Source organism: Fukomys damarensis, unplaced genomic scaffold (genome assembly GCF_012274545.1).
Source record: "Fukomys damarensis isolate Sample0158 unplaced genomic scaffold, DMR_v1.0_HiC HiC_scaffold_23, whole genome shotgun sequence".
Classification (NCBI taxonomy): Eukaryota; Metazoa; Chordata; class Mammalia; order Rodentia; family Bathyergidae; genus Fukomys; species Fukomys damarensis.
This window is the reverse complement of record NW_022900935.1, coordinates 39,612,015-39,630,817: the sequence shown is the minus strand read 5'-3', so window position 1 is coordinate 39,630,817 and position 18,803 is coordinate 39,612,015. Positions and strand designations below refer to the sequence as shown.

The following is an 18,803-nucleotide window of genomic DNA, read 5'->3' as shown; positions in this document are numbered from 1 at the left end:
TTTTTTTTTTTTTTTTTTTTTTTTGTACCGGGGATTGAACTTGGGTCCTTGCACTTGCAAGGCAGGCCACCGAGCCGCAGAGCTAAATCCCTGGCTTAATGCTCTTGGGAAGAGCTTCAGTGGCACTGCCTGGAGTGGTGAACACAAGCTCCGGGTGTGCTTGGGTGCTTGGCAAGCACAGCACTGGGGACAGGAATGAAGACGCCTTTTCTATGCTGCCCTGGGAAGCCTTCCAAGCACTTACTTAAGAACAGAGCAGAGAAGCTCCACTCACGTAACACAGGGAGGACGAGATGTACGCATGCGTGTCTGCCTGCAAAGTGTCTCCGGCTCAGGACGCTGATGGTCAGCTGTGTCTGAGGAGGGAGACCCTCACTGGGGCAGGGCTCACTTTCTTCCGCCTACTTTCTGTTCAGCAGCTTGCCTTCTTCTCACACACTTCGTGGGTTTTAGTACAACTCAATGGATTTATAGTCACGGAGTTGTACAACCATCCCCACCTCCGATCTATGACTGGCTGGGGTGTAGCTCAGGGAACAGGGCACACATTCAGCATGTACGGGGCCCGGGTTTAGTCACTGGACTAGCAACAGTGGCAACAACGTGTTCTTCACCAGCCCCGAAGGAAACCCGTTAGCAGTTGCTCCCTACTCCTCATGCCCTCATCCGGCACAATCATCAATCCATTCTCCGCCTCCCCCTACTGAGGAAGCAACCCAGAACTTCTCACACGCTCCGCAAGGGCCCTATGACTGAGCTACATCCCCAGCTCCTCTAGCTCTTTTTATTTCTAGGTAGGTTTTTAAAAAAATAAATTCTACGGACTGGGGATGTAGCTCAGTGGTCCCACCGCCAGCCTTGCAAGTGCAAAGTCCCAAGTTCAATCCCCGGTACCAAAAAATTTAAAAAAATTTTTTATTTTAATTTTATCCCATCCCCCTCCCTTCCCTATGTACAAAGCTCTGTTTCTATTTTTTCTTTCTATTTTCATGTTTTTCTTGTCCCTTCTTTCCTTTCTCCCTCCCCCTCCCTTCTTCTCCTTCACATTTCTTTTTGGTTTTTTGAGACAGGGTCTCACTATGTAGTTGAGACTGACCTGAACTCACCATGTAGCCTAGGCTGGCCTTGAACTCACAGTGATGCTCCTGCCTCAGCCTCCGAGTGCTGGGATTACAGGTGTGTGCCACCACGCCCAGCTCATTCTTCCCATTTCTTTAGGCAGGTTCTTGCTAAATTACCCAGGCTGGCCTTGAACTTGCAATCCTCCTGCCAGATGGGACTACAGGTGTACATCACCCCACCTTTTATTTTTTCTCTCTATCCATTTATGTATTCTGGCTGTTAATGCAATCTCAGAAACCTTTGTTTCTGGCTTCCTTCAATGTCTTCCAGGCTCATCAGACCTTGTAACCATGTCAACAACAGTCCATTCCTTTGTAGAGTCAGAGGACATTTAAGAGTTCTGTTTTTTCTTTTCCCCCTCTGGTACTGGGAATTGAACTCAGGACCTTGTGCTTGCCAGGCAGGTGCGGTGCCACTGAGCTACATCCCCAGTCCTTAAGATTCCTGATTTACCACATTTTTCTTACCCGGTTATTGTGTGTAGACACTGAGGTTGTTTTCACTTTTTGGCTACTGTGTGTTTTTATGCACCTCTTGGATTACGAACCATGTGAAACTACTCACATCACTTATTAAAAATAAACATGTAAATTTAAAACATAACCCAAAAATCACCTCAAAGAGACCTTCTTCACCCCCTAATCAAGAGTAGCCCCACCACCATCAGCCACACCACCTTGTCTGTAAGCTTCCTTTTTTTTTTTCCTTTTCAGCCAGGGACTTGCTATTTAGTTCAAACTAGCCTCAAACTCACTATGTAGCCTAGCTGGCCTGGAACTTGTGGTGATCCTCCTGCCTCAGCCTCCTGAGTGCCAGGATTACAGGTGTGTGCCCGGGTGCCTGTATGCTTTCCTGCTGTCTCCCTCCCTTCATCAGAACAGTAGTTTGGACAGCAAACTGTGCCTGGCTTGTTCACTACCACAGCCTCAGGCACAGAACCATGCTAGGCACAGGGCAGGGGTTCAGTCAATACATTCTGAATGAAAATATAACATTTTTATCCCAATTTTGCTCTAGAGGAAATAAATGCAATCAGAGAAGCTAAGGTACTGCCTCAAAGTTGCAATGACAGAGCTGGGATTTGAACCAACTCTATATTTGATAGCAGCACAGCCCCAGCTCCCAGAGCTTACTGGGGCCTGGACATCTGTATTTAAGAAAAAAACTCACAGGTAATTCTGACACACAGTGAGAGTTGGAAGAAAGACCAGAAAATGAAGTCTTAGTTGTAGTATAAGAATTATTTAAAAATGAAGCTGGGCCTGGTGGTGCAGGCTGATAAGCCCAGCATTCTAGGAGGCTGAAGCAGGGTGATCACAAGTTTGAGCCCAGCCTAGGCAAATTAGTGATTTAGCATGGCAGTGTCAAAATATAACATTTAAAAACAAACAAACAAAAAGAGAGGCTGGGGATGTAGCTCAGTGTCAAGGCTTTGGGTTCAATCCTCAGTACTACCGCCAAAACAAATGAGCAGAAAAGAATGGTTTGGGGTGCAGCATCTGTGTGGCATGCACAAGGTCCAGGGTTTGATACCCAGCAATGCACGGGGAGGGGCAGATTAGGAATTAGGAAACAAATGTTCTGCTGCCTGCCTCGAGAGTGCAAGGCCCCGGGTTGGATCCCTGGTACAAGAAAGAAGGAAAGAGAGAAAGAAAGAAGCACAGTGTGGTGGTGCACACCTGTAATACCACCGGCATTGTGGGAAGCTGAGGCTGGAGGATGGTAAGTTTGGGCAACTTAGCCCCCCATCTCAAAATGAAAAAATGAAACAAAATAAAAGCCTGGGGATATAGCTCCGCACATAGGCTTGGGTTCAATCCCCAATTCAACAAAAGAAAACAGAAACAATTACCATGGGAAGAGGGATGGAAGCCAAGCAGGACTGGGGCTGCAGGGCTGAGCACTGCTGCAGGCCACAGAGGGGGCTTACCTGGAGCTCCTCCTCTGACAGCAGGATGATGCTGGACAGATCCTCTTTCAGCTGCCTGGCCACATTCTTCCACTTCACCCCTTCCCCGCTGTCTGTTTCATCTACTTCAAAGGACTCTTGGGAGATCCAAGCTGTGCCTCCATCTGATGTACAGGAGAGAACGTCGGACTCAGAGTGACTGCCAGTCCTGTTCTTACCTCCTCCCCAGCACAGACTGTCCAGGATGTGAGTCCTTCTGACCGACCATCCAGGGCAATTCTAGTGTGGAAGTGGGCACCTTCTCTCACAGAATCACAGGAAGGCCAGACCCTTCTAGGACTGTAGTGTTCCCTCTTCCTTCACCCTCAATTCGCTTGTGTTCTTCTATGAAGAGAAGCTCCTTAGCCCCAATATATGGTCACGGATGGAGCTAGGATGCTACCAGACTTCCCTTTTGGTTAATTTTTGTGTGTCTAGGTGTGCTCTGCTTCCGTATGTGGAAACGCTCGTTCTCACTAGCCCTCCTCCTTCTCCAGTTTGAACTGGAACATGGCTTGCCCTCCCTTGGACCCAAATACACAGGTGGCTTGTCGAGCTCCTGCTGCAGGGTTTAGGGGCACACAGACTTTCTCGGAGACACTTCTTTAGGTCTCTGATCCTTGCTCATCAATATTAGCTGCCTTTCTATCCCCAGTGATGACGATATAGTAAAAAGCTAATATTTGCTGAACCCTCAGTGGGTCAGGTTAAGATCTGAATGTGACATCTGGAGACATTCTTGGTTGTCACAGTTGGGTCAGGGGGTTGCTATTGGTGTCTACTGGGATTAGCCTGGGGATGTTGCTAAACACCCTACCATGCACACAGCAGCCTCTCTACCAAAGAATACTGTCAAGAGACTCTGGTTTGACATGTACTGTATTATCCTTACAGAGATCCTCAGAGACAGAGACAGGTACTGACACTGTTACAACAGTAAGGTACCGGAGATGTTATATAATTTTTTTTTTTTTTTTTTTTTTTTTTTTTTTTTTTTTTTTTAGTAGTTGAGACTGACCTGGAACTCACTATGTAGCCCAGGCTGGTCTCGAACTCGCAGCGATCCTCCTGCCTCAACCTCCTGAGTGCTGGGATTACAGGCGTGCGCCACCATGCCCGGCTGGAACTCACTGTGTACCCCAGGCTAGTCTCGAACTCACAGTGATCCTCCTGCCTCTGCCTCCCGAGTGCTGGGATTACAGGCGTGCGCCATGACGCCTGCCGAGATGTTATATAATTTGCCCGGACTTACTACCTGGTTAGTAAATGGCAAAGCCAGATTCAGACCCCAGTAGCCTGATTTCAGGAGGTCACGGCCTCTGCGTATTTTAGTTACTGTCAGACTTAGGTCTCCTTCATCTTTTTCCCCAGGATTTAACACCATGTCTGGTAGATAGAAGGTTTTTGAGTAAACACTTGCTGCATAAATGCTTAAATAAATAGCCGGACAAGGGCAAGCACAAGGTCCTGAGTTCAATCCCTGGTACCAACAAAACAAAACCAAAAAACAGCCAGACAAATAGCAATCAGTTGCTGTGCGGTAAAATCAGCCATGTTGGATGTTGTAGACATGGCCTGTTTCTTACCTGAATTGCTGTATCTCCACTGCTCATTACTTGTCAAGGCCACAAACTTAGTGTTGGAAGGGAGACACAGGAAGTAGTCATCATCATCAACTATGGTGCCATCCTCTGCTAGGACCAGGGTGACTGGTGTCAGGGACTTGTCAATGGTCAGAATGTCACAGGCTGAGAAGAGGAAAATATTTAGCAACTGACAAATATCCATGAGCAAGTTACATCTGTCCCAGTGCTCTCAATATGCAAGCCCATAGAAAATATAAGAAAAGCAGATGCTTGTATCATTAGATTTTCATTTTTATTATCATAGGCAAGGGAGTTTCTCCATGGCGGGTCTGTACCATCTCACTGGATGGCAATGCCTTAAAATGCTAATAAGACTGGATATAAGAAAAGGTCAAGAGACTACAAATGTCTTCTGGCAATGCTATCACCCAAAATAGAACAGTAAGCCTCTTAAAGCACAGCTGCAAAGAACGAAAGCCTGCGTGCCAAGTACACCCAACTAATGCACGAAGCGGCACTCAAATTGAAGTAACTTAAGGCCAGGAACAAATATGTAAACACCAGTGTGTCCAAGGCATGTCATCAAAGCATTTTATAATGCTTCGGCATTCCTGGGTCCCACGTCTTCTGCAATATCTGGGGCTTAATCACCCTCACACACTGACCCTATGACGGCGGCTGGCTCACACAAACCGGCTGAACTTCTTTGGATACATAATTTGGTGCTATAGGCCAAAAGAGTTTGTAAATCATATGAACATCTTGTTTCATTTGAGAGTCCGAATGCTCTTCTGCGGCAGGGCTGGAAACGTTGCCACTTTGCTGATAAGAAAACTATGGGCTCAGAGATGGTTAAGTTGCAAGGGCAAGCAGTACGGAGTATGTTAGGGCTGGGAGCAGAATTCTGTCCTCCCGCGGACCCCACTGGGACGGTCATTAGCAGCTTCCTCCGTGGCACAAGTATTCCTCGGAGATCACAGTGGAAATCCGCCCTCACTATTACCTTTGTGAGCCGAGTGGCAGGAATGCATTAGGCTCGGTTTGGTCCAAAACCTGTCACTTTAGGCAAGTCACCTGAGTCCACTCGCACTTCGTTTGCACATTACTTTTCTGCCTTCCTTTCCCGCGAACTAAGCCTCTAACACAAGATGAATTACAGCACCTGGAAGCTGTTACTCGCTATACCCACGTGGGCCATTTCCGTCTCCAAGGCTCCACTTGAGCTACAAGAATCCCTAAGTCACCTTCCCCGACCTCGCCTTGCTCCAGCCCAACATCCGCATCCACTAGGCTCTCAGCCCCATACCCCGGTCCCGGTCCAGGGCTAACCCTTGTTCCTCAGCTCTTCGAGGGAAGAGGCTGCCACGCCGTGTTGTTCGCGGCTGTGGTTGCGGCGCACTAGACAAGGCTTTAGAGGCCGGATCTCGCCGGGGTCCGCAGCACCGGCATCCCCAGTCACCTCCATCCTCTTCAAGGTGGGATCCGAGTAACTCCGGGAAGCCGAGAAGAGCTGGGTAGATAGGGCGCTCCTCCTTACTCCCTCGCACTCCGCGGCCTGCCGGGAGATGTAGTTTCCGAGGCAGCCAATCACGAGAGAGACTAAGGGATGCCGGGAGATGCAGTTCTAGTTGCTGTTAGTCACGTGATGCCAAGGGCATGCTGGGAGTTGTAGTCTTTTCAAAACCTACTTTAGCTTGACGGAATACAAAGAGTAGCTTACTTTTTTGTTTTTGGGTGGTGCTGTGGGCCCTATACACAATAAACACGTGGTCTACTACTGAGCTACATCCCAGTCCTGTTTAAACTATTGTTTAAAATGCAGTCAGTAGGGGTTTATTTTGCATTTCAAAATATACATCCTCAAATGTTCGGAACATCCTTCTGTGCCTAAGTAGTTGCATAATACTGATACTTAGATAAAACTCTCCCGTTGTACATAGCGTATTGGTTTTCCCTTTCCAATCTGGAAAGATCTGTCTATAAACTCTCCCAGTTTATAGGCTGATTTTTTTTTTTTTTTTTTTTTTTTTTTTTTTTTTTTTTTTTTTTTTTTTTTTTTTCTGGTTTTTGAACTCGGGTCCTTGCGCTTGCAAGGCAGGCCACCGAACCGCTGAGCTAAATCCCTGGCCCTTATAGGCTGATTTTTAAAAACTGAAGATTGTGGTTTTCAGTATTGCTGAAGATGTTACAAAGTAGCATAAAAAAGGAAAAATAAATGGCATAAGATTTCCCATTTTATTACTGTTTCACCGGTGCTAATTGAGTTAGGGCCTTGGAATAAAATGCTTAAATACATCAGTAGGCTGTTAAATACAATTTCATCACTGGCTGAGGTGGCACATACCTGTAATCCCAGCACTGCAGAGGCTGGGGCAGGATTGCTGAGAGTTCAAGGCCTGCCTTGCTACACACAGTGAGTTCAAGGCCTACCTGCAATATATGGCATGACCCTGTTACAACAAAACAAAACAAAGCAGGCCACTGCTTTGGATTATGCTTCTGCACTAGCCCTCTAGACTTGGTTAAAAGTCGTGATAGAGGGCCAGGGATTTAGCTCAGTGGTTTTGCTACCTGCCTCACAAACACAAGGTCCTGAGTTTGATCCCTGGTACCAAAAAAAAAAAAAAAAAAAAAAAAAAAATAATGATAGAAGCCAGGTGTGATGGCATACACTTGTAATCCCCACACTGTAGAGTCTGAGGCAGGAGGATTGCCACAAGTTAGAGGCCAGCCTGAGCTACATAGTAGATCCTGTCTCAAAAAAGCAAATAAAAACAACAATAACAACAAGATCTAGAGCTCAGTGGATTCCCATCTCCATTAAAAAAAAAAAAAGGGAACTACTCATGCTAAAATTCTATATCACCAAGTGAAAACTAAATTATTTATTTGAACTTCTGGAAATCAAGGTTAGAGAGATATCAGCCAAATTTCTCAAACTGGCCACTTTCGATGACTGTGAAGGCCCCTCTGCTTTAATTCTTTCACTACGGAATAACATGAAGTAAATGAAGTAACCTGATGTTGACCAACCAGTTAGTTTTCTGTTGTTTTATCTCCCTGTCTTTGTTATAAGAGCAAAGTGGTGGGTGTGGCAACATATTTCTGTAATCCTATCTCTCTGGGAGGCTGAGGCAGGAGGATTGAAAGTTCAAGCTCAGCCTGAGCAATTTAATGATTTGGACAGACCCTGCCTCTAAACAAATTTTTAGGGGGGAAAAAAAAAGGGCTGGACATATAGCTCAGTGTGAAGATCTTGGGTTCAATCTATGTACCATAAGCAAACAAAAAACAAACATGGGTGAAGAAATCAGATATTTCATAAGAGGAATCATTAAGGCAATCCATTTGAGTACTCCAATTAGGTCAAAGCTCAGTTTTAATATGAGCTAACAGTCACAATGTTCATACTAGTGTTTCATCTCTAGTTTAAAATCTAACAATTCAGGCCGAGGACATGTCTCCACAGTTCAGAGCTGCCCAGTACAACTGAGGCCCTGGATTTGATCACTAGCACTGCAAAAACAAAACAAAACAAACAAAACAATTCAAGCACTCACTATAAAGCCATGACAGTTCATAGAAGCCTCTTCTCCCAAGGACCACTCTGTTCTCCCAGCAGACCTTTGCACAGTTACCAGGTTCTATCTCCAGCAGTGCTATAATTGGGCTGGTTCTGGGCTTTTGAATCTTTTTTTTTTTTTTTTCCGGTACCGGGGATCGAACACTGGACTTTGCGCTTGTGAGACAGGCGCCCGAACCACTGAGCTAAATTCCCGGCCCTGAGCTTTTGAATCTTATTTCTAGTGCTTGCCAAAGCAGGCAAAGAGTAGGCACTCGGTAGTATTATAGTGAATGGCTAAAAACCTGTTTCCAAGTTTCTTTATATTCATTCATTTACTAAATACACAATAAATGAGCTCACTGCACTATGGGTGCATAGTATAACGATGAAAAAAGAACATAGATTCCTTTGGATTTCCTTGCAGAGCAGAGACCGATAGGTGACCTAGACAAACATTTCCCAACTTTTGCTACAATCCCCCCCCCCCCCCCCCACCGCAAAAAAAAACCCCCCCCCCCCCGTCATCGACAGGCTCAGTTGCTTCTACAGGCTCAGTTGCTTCTACTTTAGTCTGGGCGGCAGAACCAGAGCAAGGGCGCTTGGGAGAAATCTCGTTCAGTGGCGATAGATTAGTCAGGCCTCAGAAAGATGGCGTCCTCGGAGCAGGCAGAGCAGCCGAACCAGGTGAGGGGAGTGGGACAGCCCCGCGGTGGCGGCGGCGGCGGCGGGGACCCCGGCTGGAGGGGTCTCTTGGCCTCCGGATGGGAGCCGGGTGGGGATCCATAGTTTCCGAAGCCGGGGCCGCAGCCTCTTGCCCCCTCCCGGGCCCCGCCCCTCTCCAGGTCTTCCCAGCGCGGCCCCTCCTCGGGTGACCCCTCTTTGACCACATTCAGGAGCCGGAGGTTGCGGTAGCGCCTGTCAGCCCCCACTTCCCGCCTGCCCGCTCCTCCAAATCCACTTGAGTTTGGCGGGGAGGGTGGAAGGCCCCTGTGAGGTCTCCAACCATTATCTGTGAGGCCCCTGATAGAGGAGAGGTGGTGAGAGGCTCGAATGTACTTGCTTGTCCGACACCTTTGACGTCGCTACTCCCCCACAGCCCCAGTCTCCCGGAGTCTTGCCGGCTTCTGCTTTCGTCACTTTTGTGCTTTCTTCGCCAAGTTGGAAATATACTCCGACCCTTACAGTGCGTTGGCAGGAAGGGGACGCATTGTAAACAACAGACGCCACCAAGCTTGTGGCTAAGGATGCACCCGCTCTTCCTTGGTTTGGATTTCTTGGCAAGAGCTCCTATGTAGCTTTTCACCTACAGTTTAGCCAAATGCCCCTCCAGTAAGGGGACCATGAGGTCCAGTGTTGTTAACATCTGCGTTTCTGCTGTCGGAAGGCGGAGATGACGAGGTGTCTGAAGGGGTGTATAGTCCAGAGGTGGAGTGGGGTGAAGAAAAAGGGGCCAAAAAGGACCGAACATTTACTGCGTGGGTGTTATCGTGCTGAGGACAAATTATGTTTATTATTTCATTTAGTGCTCACTTCAACCCTTATGAAGTACAGGCTATTCATCCCCATTTCCTAAAAATGCATACCTAGGATTTGTAACATGCACCAAGTCGTGTGCCCAGCTGAGCCTGGATTTCAATCCAGATATGTTTGTTTGAGTCTTCCAGTCAGCCATCAGCCATCCATGTTAAAATTTAGTTAGGATTAGGCCTAGGAAGAAAATAAGGTTTCAACCTGGGACTTTAGCAGTCATCTTCCCTCTTCCTTGAAGCACCATTAAGAGCTTTCTGCAGCTTATTAGTAATTCACTTCCTTCCTAGGCAGACGACTACCACTTAATGTTTCTTACTGTCTTACTCATAAAGTATGTTAGAGGAATCGCACTTGAAGCAGTTGAAGCACTTAAAGGTGTTATTCCCCAGACCAGCCTCTGTAAGCAGCGTGAGTGGTTCAGGAAGAAGATGCCTGGACTGTAAGATGGGGAGACAACTAGGACTGAGTCTGGCCTTCTGGCTTGTCAGAGATTTGAGAGTTTGGGGAATGTATGAAGAGTCTTTCTTTCTTGTGTTGGCCTACTTAGCTTGCTGAAATGACCAGGTGCCTGGGTTTCTTGAACTTTTGGGTGTTAGGAATGCCCATAGGCTGCATTTGAGAGTGCCCTCAGTTCGCGATTCCTCTAATTTGCCAGTGCCAGTGAAGGATACTTAAAAAAAAAAAATGTTGCCACTTAGAGGTATTGCTCAAGGATTCCTTTAATTCTGGAAATTGCCCTCTCTGTACATGTGGGAAAGGATCTAAGGTCCTTTCCTGGGGCTTGGCCAATACTTGTTTGATTGTTGTCTCTTCCTCTTCTTTGCCCTCCTTTCCAAAGCTGATAGAGACGAGATTGCATCAGAATATGCTGGCAGTGGAGGGAAAACTTGACCTCTTCATGCCAGATTCTGTCACTAACAATGAGCTGCAAGTGCAGACTTTGTGAGCCGAATCTCTTTAGCACTTGTCTGTTGTTTCATCATCAAGTCCTAATCAACCTGATTTCTGTTCTGTTGATTGATTGAAACAGTGAGATTGAAAGCACTGTTGAATAATTCTCTTAACCCTGGTTTGTGTGTCAGGAGAGTAGCACAGTTAGTCCAGGGCTGAGTCAGTCTTCAGTCTCAAACTGTTTATTCGTTGGCCTAACAAAAGATGAGTGAAAACCAACCCAGTCTTCCTTCCCCTTGAGAGGCAGTGTAGAGTAATGGTTGCAGATATAGGCTCTGTATCTACCTCCTTTTGGCTTGGAATCCTAGCCCGGTACTTACCAGCCATGTGATCTTGGACAGTTACTAAACTTTTCTGGCTTCAGTTTCTAATACTAGTTTCTTTCTTACAGAGTTGTTCTGAGGATTAAATGCGTTAGTTTGTATTATTCTTATAATAATAATTATTATTATTTTGAGACAGGGTCTTGCCATGTGTTTTACGCTGGTTTTGTGTAGTCCAGGTGATCCTCCTGCCTCAGTCTCCTGAATGCTGGGATCCCAGGCAGGTGCCACTACACCTGGTTTGCATGATTTTTTATGTGGTGACCACTAGTTTAGTGAAGTTCTTTTCTTTGGAATTTGGAAGAATGCCCTCAGTGTTGACATTTATGCTAGCTTTCTTTCTTTTTTTTTTCTTTTAAATTGAATTTATTGATACATTCTAGGTAGACAGTACAGTTACCTTCATTACTGGAATCTTGTACCTTTACATACCAGGTCTTGGAAAATGAAATGAATTCCTTTTTTTTTTTTGGTACTGGGGATCGAACTCAGGTCCTTGCGCTTGCGAGGCAGTCACCAGGACCACTGAGCTAAATCGCTGGCCCTATGCTAGCTTTCTTTGGTGACATTTATGCCAGCTTCCTTTGGTGACTTACAGATTTCAGAGACACATTTTTTTTTTTTTTTTTTTAAATCCTTCACTGAGATCAAACTTAGGACCTACTTAGGAACTTGTGCTTGTAAGGCAGGCAGTAACGCCACTGAGCTAAAATTCCCGGCCCCACACTTGTTTTTTGGTGGTGGTAAATCTAGTCCTTTTAGTCTTCCTGCAAGACTAGTTCGTTTGTTGCTTCATGTCCTGTTCTCTTTGCCCCACATTGTTGTTTTGCATGGTTAGTCCCTTAACAAAGTCCTTTTTAGTCTGTACGTGCTGTGGGCCATAGGAACAGGGAATGTTATCCCTTTTTCTTTACTTTCCCCCTAGTGTTTCTGTTTCCAGTGCAGAGCAGAGGTATTGTTCAGTCTGATTGTCTGACACTTGGTGACCACTGGGGATTATTGCAGAATGTAGATTTCCCTTCTGTTGTGATTCACTGGACATAGTAAATTTTGGATTTTGAGGGCGCAGAAGCAGGGAAGCAAGAAGAGCCCAGTGAAGAAGAGGCAGAGCACAGCCTTCTGTCCTGACTGATTCTGGTCAGAACACCAGCACTCAACAGTGCTTGGACCTCTCCGAGTACCCATTTCCTCCTCTCAGGTGGAGTGATGGGAATTGCCCTGGCTGGGAGTACAGATGTGGGAGCATCTGATTCACAGCAAGTGCTCAGGGACTGTTCCTTGCCTTCTGTACATAGAGTTTGGAAAGTCTGTTCAGCTGGTGAATAACAGCAGATCAGATGAGACATTTTCCCCTTCAACTTTTTATTTTGAAGCTGGGCATGGTGATGCATACCTGAATCCCAGCACTCTAGGAGGCTGAGGTGGGAGGGTCTGGGCTACATAGTTCAAGGCCAGGCTGAACTACACAGTAAGACCTTATCTCCAAACAAACAAACCCCCACATACCAAAAAAGTTTTTATTTTGAAAAATTTCCACCCTATAGAAGAATAGAAAGAATAATTCAGAGAATACTGAAAAACTGCCATGAAAAGTTCACCAAGATGCACTCTTCCTATTTCACTGAATTGTCTTTTCTCATTCATAAGTATATTTAAAAGGTTTCTAGTGAGTTGCAGATATCAGGATATTTTATACTTAAATATTTGTCTTCCATAAGTTGAGGTTATTCCCCTATATACTCACCATACCACCCATCATCACACAAAAAATTTAGTACTGATTTTTTTTTTTTTTTGTATTGAGGATTGAACTTAGGACTTTCACACTAGTCTGCATCACCGTCTTTAAAAAAAATTTTTATTTTGAATTGGTTTTGCTGAGTTGCTGAATTGCCCAGGCTGGGCTGAATTTGTGATCTTCCTTCCTCACTTCTTCAGAGTGCTAGGATTATAGGCCTACTCACCATGCCCAGTTTAAAATAACATTTGATGTATAATCCACAGTTGGATTGTCCAATTGAAAAGAAGTCATGGGCTAGTCAAGCAACAGGGATTGCATGATTTGTCTCTAGTTTCTTTAGTTTGCTTTAATCTAGAACGGTTCTCTGGTCTAAAATATATGTATATATGTATGTGTATATATGTATATATATATACACTTTAACTTTTTACCAAAGTTTTATATATCCTAGAAACTATAAAAACTGTGTGTATGGCTTGGGGAATTTTCACAGAATGAACACACTGTTTAGCCATTTCCCAGCTAAGAATCAGGCTGGGGCTGTAGCACAGGAGCAGATTGCTCTCCTGACATGCACAGAACCTGGGCTCATCCCCAGCACTGCAGGACATTGGACTTCACCAGGACCTTGGATTTTATTTTTTATTTTATTTTTATTTTTTTGTTTTTTGAGACAGGGTCTCACTATGTAATTCAGACTGCCCTGGAACTCACTGTGTAGCCCAGGTTGGTCTCGAACTCACAGCGATCCTCCTGCCTCAGCCTCCTGAGTGCTGGGATTACAGGCGTGCACCACCATGCCCAGCAGGTCCTTGTGCTTGTGAGGCAGGTGCTGGAACCACTGAGCTAAATCACTGGCCCACCAGACCTTGGATTTTATCAGGGCCTCAGGAGCCCCTTCATATCCCTCCCATCTCTATCCCAACCCCCTAAATGTGACCTCATCTTGACTTAGATCACCATAGATTATTTTGCCTGTTTTTGAACTTTATATAAAGTGTGCCGAGCTTCTGAGTAGTGTTCTACTCAACATCATGAGATTCATCCCCACTGAACATTGCTAGTTAATTATCACAGCTCTGTGTGTTTACTACATCATATGGTAGAATTGGTTTTATTTATTTAGAGAAAGGCTCTCGCCATTACCCAGGTTCTTCTCAAATCCCTGGGCTCAGGCCATTCTCTTGCCTCAGCCTGCCCACTGGTTGAGACTACAGGTGTGTCCCACCATGCTGGCTGATCATGTACTAGTGGCCATTCTATGTGTATGTGTGGTTTGCATCCAGGGAATGCAGAGCTACATCCTCATTTGTTTTTATTTTTTATTTATATTTTAAAGTTTTATTTATTTATAAATAAATACCTCACCTATATTTTAAATTTTATATAGTTTCGGTTTTTTGGGTTTTTTTTTTTTTTTTTTTTTTTAAAAATAGACATCTCATTATGTAGATCTCATTATGTAGTTCAGTCTGGCCTTGAACTTACTATGTAGCCCAGGCTGGCCTTGAAATTGCCATGATCCTCCTGCCTGAGCCTCCCCAGTGCTGGGATTACAGGTGTAGGCCATCATGCCCTACTTAACCATTCTACTCCAGGGACATTTGGATTGTTTTACCTTTTGGGATATTTCCAGTAGTACTGATGTGGTCTTTTTGTGAAGATATATATGCCCTGCTGGTGAGTCCTACCCCCGTCCTTTTTGTGTGATAGTGCTGTTTTTGGAGTCATTTGTTTTCATAGAAATTCCAGTATCCTAATATCTGGATTTGTTTCCTTATGTTTAGATCCAACTTAACTTCGTTTTTTCTGACGTGGGGATTGAATTCCTGCTAGGCAAGTGCTCTATCACTGAGCTACATCTCCAGCCTTTTAAAAATTTTATTTTGAGGTAGAGTCTCCCTAAGTTGCCCAGGCTGGCTTTGCATTTGATTCTCCAGTGGTTCGGATTACAGGGTGGGCACCACCATGCCTGTCTAGTTTAAACTTTTGTTTGTTTGGGTACCGGGATTGAACTCATGTACTTGCAAGGCAGGGGGCAGAACCACTGAGCTAATGCCCCAGCCCTAGTTTAAACATTTTTTGTGGAGAATATTATATAAATGCCATTGTGTCCTTCTCAGGGGATTTTATCTGGAGGCATGTCCCATTGTTGAGGGTAAGTTTGATTGCTTGTTCAGGTGGTTACTATCATATCTTCAAGGTCATTTGTAAAGGTAATTTTCTAAGTTAGTCACTTTTTTTGGTGACTTTGCTTGTATTTTTAATACTTTAGATTTAATTTTTTATTGTTGCAAAGATCTTGTGCCCTCAACTTTACTCTGGAACTCCAGTAGGTATGCTGTGGTCATTTAAATGAATTTTGACCAGTTGTGATATATCTGTGTAACTACTGCCACAATCAAGATCACAATTCCTGTATCTCTTAAGTGTTGCGTTACATTCCTTCCCAGTGAATCCCTCTGGCACCAGGAAATCTGAACTGCTTTCTGTCCATGTAGATTATATTTGTGTTTTCCTAGACATTCATAAGAGTGACTTTATAATATATATATGTGGTATTCTTTGTGTTTTTGCATCACTGAGAATGTTTTGAAAACACTTTACCACTGAGCTATATACTTAGCTCATTTTATTTTCTTTTGAGACAAGGTCTTCCAAAGTCGCCCTGGCTGACTTTGTTTGCAGTGGTCCTGCCTCAGCCTTCTGAGTAACTGGGATTGTAGGCGTGTGCCCCTGTTTCTGTCTGTATATGTTTTACGTCTTTCTTCTTTTATTCAGAACATCTGTGAAATTTATCTGTTATTGTTCATGCCAGTAATTCATTGCTTATCACTGAATAGGTTTTATCATAGGGATATACTGTAAATTATTGGTTTATACATCTAATAGACATTTGGGTTATATTCATATTTGTATTACTCCTATGCTATGTAACAGTATTATCACAAATTAGCAGCTAAAGAGCCACACATTTTATTATCTCAGAGTTTCTGTGGGTCAGGCATCCAGACAGAACCAGGCCGAGTCTCAGCAGGCTGTAGTCCAGGTGTGTGTTGGGGCTGTGATCTCCTGCAAGGCTTAACTGGGGAATGAGCAGCTTCCTGGCTGAATGCCCAGAATTCCCATCCATGGATTTCCAGACTGGGGATCTCGGATTCTGTCAGCCAAAGCCACCCTCAGTTTTTTTTTTGCTACATGGGCTTTCCCAGCATGGCCAATTGCCTTTTTAGAGTCAGCAAAGAATAGAATCTTTAAAATGGACATGACAGATGTCATGCCCACATTATTATTATTGTTATTATTGGAGACAGGGTCTTGCTATGTATCTTATACTGGCCTTCAACTCACTGTGTATTGTAGGCTGGCCTTGAACTCATTCATGGTGGTCTTCCTGCCTCATCCTCCTTGATGCTGGAATTACAGGTGTGTGCCACCACGCTTGGCTTTACCCACATTAATGTGATTGCATACATTCTGGCTCCTGTGCTGTACACTATTGGCCAATAGCAAGTCACAGATCTGTCCACGTTCAAGGGCGTGGATTGCAGGAGTTAGGACCATGGGAGTCACCTTAGAGTCTGCTTCCCACAAGTGCAGTCCTAGTTTGGGGATACTTGTGAATATTCATTTTATGTGTGTTTCTGAGGATATCCTTTTAAAATTTTTTGGTAAATATTTACGAATGGAATTGCTGGGTGATATGGTAAGTGTATGTTTAGCTTTATAAGAAACTAAGTATTTTGCAAAATTGGGCTGTTTTTCTTTCCTACCAGCATGCATATCAGCACTTGGTATTGTCTGTCCTTTTTAGCCACGTCAGTGAGTGTGTAGTGATATTTCATTGTGGTTTTAAATTGGATGTCTGTAATGACTAATACTATTGAACATCTTTTCATGTGCTGAAGTTCATTTTCTTCCCCATATGGATATCAATTGTTAAAGTATTATTTGCCAAAAAGCTAATCCTTTCTCTATTATCTTGCTACCATTGTAAAATACCAAAGAATTGTATATACATGGGTTAGTTTCTCTACTCAGTCTATGTTTGTATGTCTGTCCTAATGCAAATAACATACTGCCTTGGTTGCCATAGTTATAGTAATCTTTTTTTCTCTCTCTCTCTCTCTTTTTTTTTTTGTGATGCCGGGACACACGCGTATCTCTGACCTCTCTCCTTAGCCCTAGAGTAAATCTTGAAATCAGATAACGTTAAGTCTTCTAGCTGTTCTTTTTCAAAATTGTTTTAGGCTTTGGTCCTTCATGTCTCCATTTAAAATTTAAAATTCTTTTAGCAGTTCTTATAAATAGTTTTCTGGGGGATTTTTTGGGGGGATTGTTGGAATCTACAGACATTTTACTTACTTATTTATTTTCCTCTGGTACTGGGGATCCATCTCAGAACCTTGTGCTTGTGAGACAGGCACGGTGCCACTGAGCTAAATCCCTGGCCCTAGAATAGATGTTTTACTATTGACCTTCCTGTTCATTAATATGGTGTATGTCACATCTATGTAGGTCTTTGATTTTTCTCAATAGTACTTTGTAGTTTTTCGTATACAGGACACTTACATGTTAAATTTCTCTCAATATTTCATATTCTGAGGATGCTGTTACATTTATGAGTTTTATTGTGTATATTTATTGATTTGTTTTTGTGGTGCTGGGGATTGAACTAGAAGTGTTCTACCACTGACCTATATTCCTAATCCTTTTTATTTTTTGAGGCAGGGTCTCCTTAAGTTGCCAAGGTGGTATTTGAGCTTGTGATCTCCCTGTTTTAACCTCTCTCAATGCTAGGATAACAGATGTCTACCAGTATGCCTGGCTTTTAATTTCATTTTTAATTGTTCAATGCTAGTATATAGAAATAGAATTTTGAGTATTGAATATCAGCCACATATCTCTACTCTTACTAAAGTCACTTAATTTTAGTGTTTTTTAAAATAAATTACATATGATTTCTCTGCAGATGACCATATCATATGCAGATAAAGACAGTTTTACCTTTTCCTTTTGGAGACAGGGTCTCACTATCTAGTTACAGGCTCACTGTGATCCTCCTGTCTCAGCCTCTCAAGTGCTGAGATTACATGTGTGTGTCACCATCCCAGCTGATATGTCCTTTTTTTTTTTTGAGTGGAAATTTAACTGGGGAATAGGAGTGGGGGATAAGAATGGGGAATAGCTCCTGAGAGACAGCCTTACCTGTCTCCTGCCTCAGCCTTCCCAGTGCTGAGATTACAGGCATATGCTACCACGCCTGGCGCCAGTGTCACTTTTGTGAAAATGGTAATAACAAATTTCTTGTATGTTCAGCCCAGAAGAGTTCGGTGGAGGGAAAGAGGTCCAGGCACAGGCAGCAGGCCACTCCTCAGCTGCTTTAGGAATGCATTGGCCCTCTGTGGCCCTGACGATGATGACAAGGATGGTCTGGGAGTGACAGCGGCCTGCAGTTCTCACATCTTTTGCCGTGGCTCAGCAGCTTTCCAGGAACATCTCTAATCTTTAGTAGATGAACACCTTGGCCAGGAGTGACGAACCTCTGGCGTGCCTCAGTGAGCTGTATGTATCACTGAAAGATCTTAAGGTTCACCGTCACTGCCCAAGGCTTTGCCAAGCTTAACCACCTGGGCACCACCATTTTTGCCACCACCAGCTGGTTTTGTTACAGTAGCGAGAACCTTCTGCTTTTCTTTTCAATCTTGTGTTAGTGGCTGAGTCCTTTCTGGAATCCACAGGAGATCAGGAACATCTGACAATTTCCGTGAGGAGCACAGGACTCTGGCTGCAGTGGAACTTGCTTATCCTCTTGGGCTTTTGGCCTTCAGGTGACCAACCCTTTTCAGTTTTGCCCCTGGCACCAGCCTGCTGGCTTCACATGTCTTCTTTGTGTCAGGCTGCTCAGCTTCTACACCCCCATTTGCAAAGTGAAAGACCAAGAATTTCTTTTCACACTTATGTGGTACAAAAATATTATTTATACACACACACACACACACACACACACACACACACGTATATGGTATATATAAAT

The 18,803-nt window shown here is 44.2% G+C and overlaps 2 protein-coding genes across 4 annotated transcripts in view; one reads left to right on the top strand and one right to left on the bottom strand.

The window, feature by feature from the left end:
* The window catches only part of Dffa (DNA fragmentation factor subunit alpha), a 9,063-nt gene extending 2,860 nt beyond the window's left edge, over window positions 1-6,203 (bottom strand). For both annotated transcript variants that reach the window (XM_010628102.3, XM_010628104.3), the window contains exons 1-3: window positions 5,986-6,203; window positions 4,657-4,818; window positions 3,053-3,195 (exon numbers count right to left, since the gene is read on the bottom strand). In XM_010628102.3, the coding sequence (XP_010626404.1) occupies window positions 3,053-3,195; window positions 4,657-4,818; window positions 5,986-6,121 (441 nt within the window). In that variant the 5' untranslated portion in view covers window positions 6,122-6,203. The remainder of the gene's footprint in view (window positions 1-3,052; window positions 3,196-4,656; window positions 4,819-5,985) is intronic.
* A 2,592-nt stretch (window positions 6,204-8,795) lies between these two features.
* Pex14 (peroxisomal biogenesis factor 14) overlaps window positions 8,796-18,803 on the top strand; it is a 138,819-nt gene continuing 128,811 nt past the window's right edge. For both annotated transcript variants that reach the window (XM_033767448.1, XM_010628106.2), the window contains exon 1: window positions 8,796-8,905. In XM_033767448.1, the coding sequence (XP_033623339.1) occupies window positions 8,870-8,905 (36 nt within the window). In that variant the 5' untranslated portion in view covers window positions 8,796-8,869. The remainder of the gene's footprint in view (window positions 8,906-18,803) is intronic.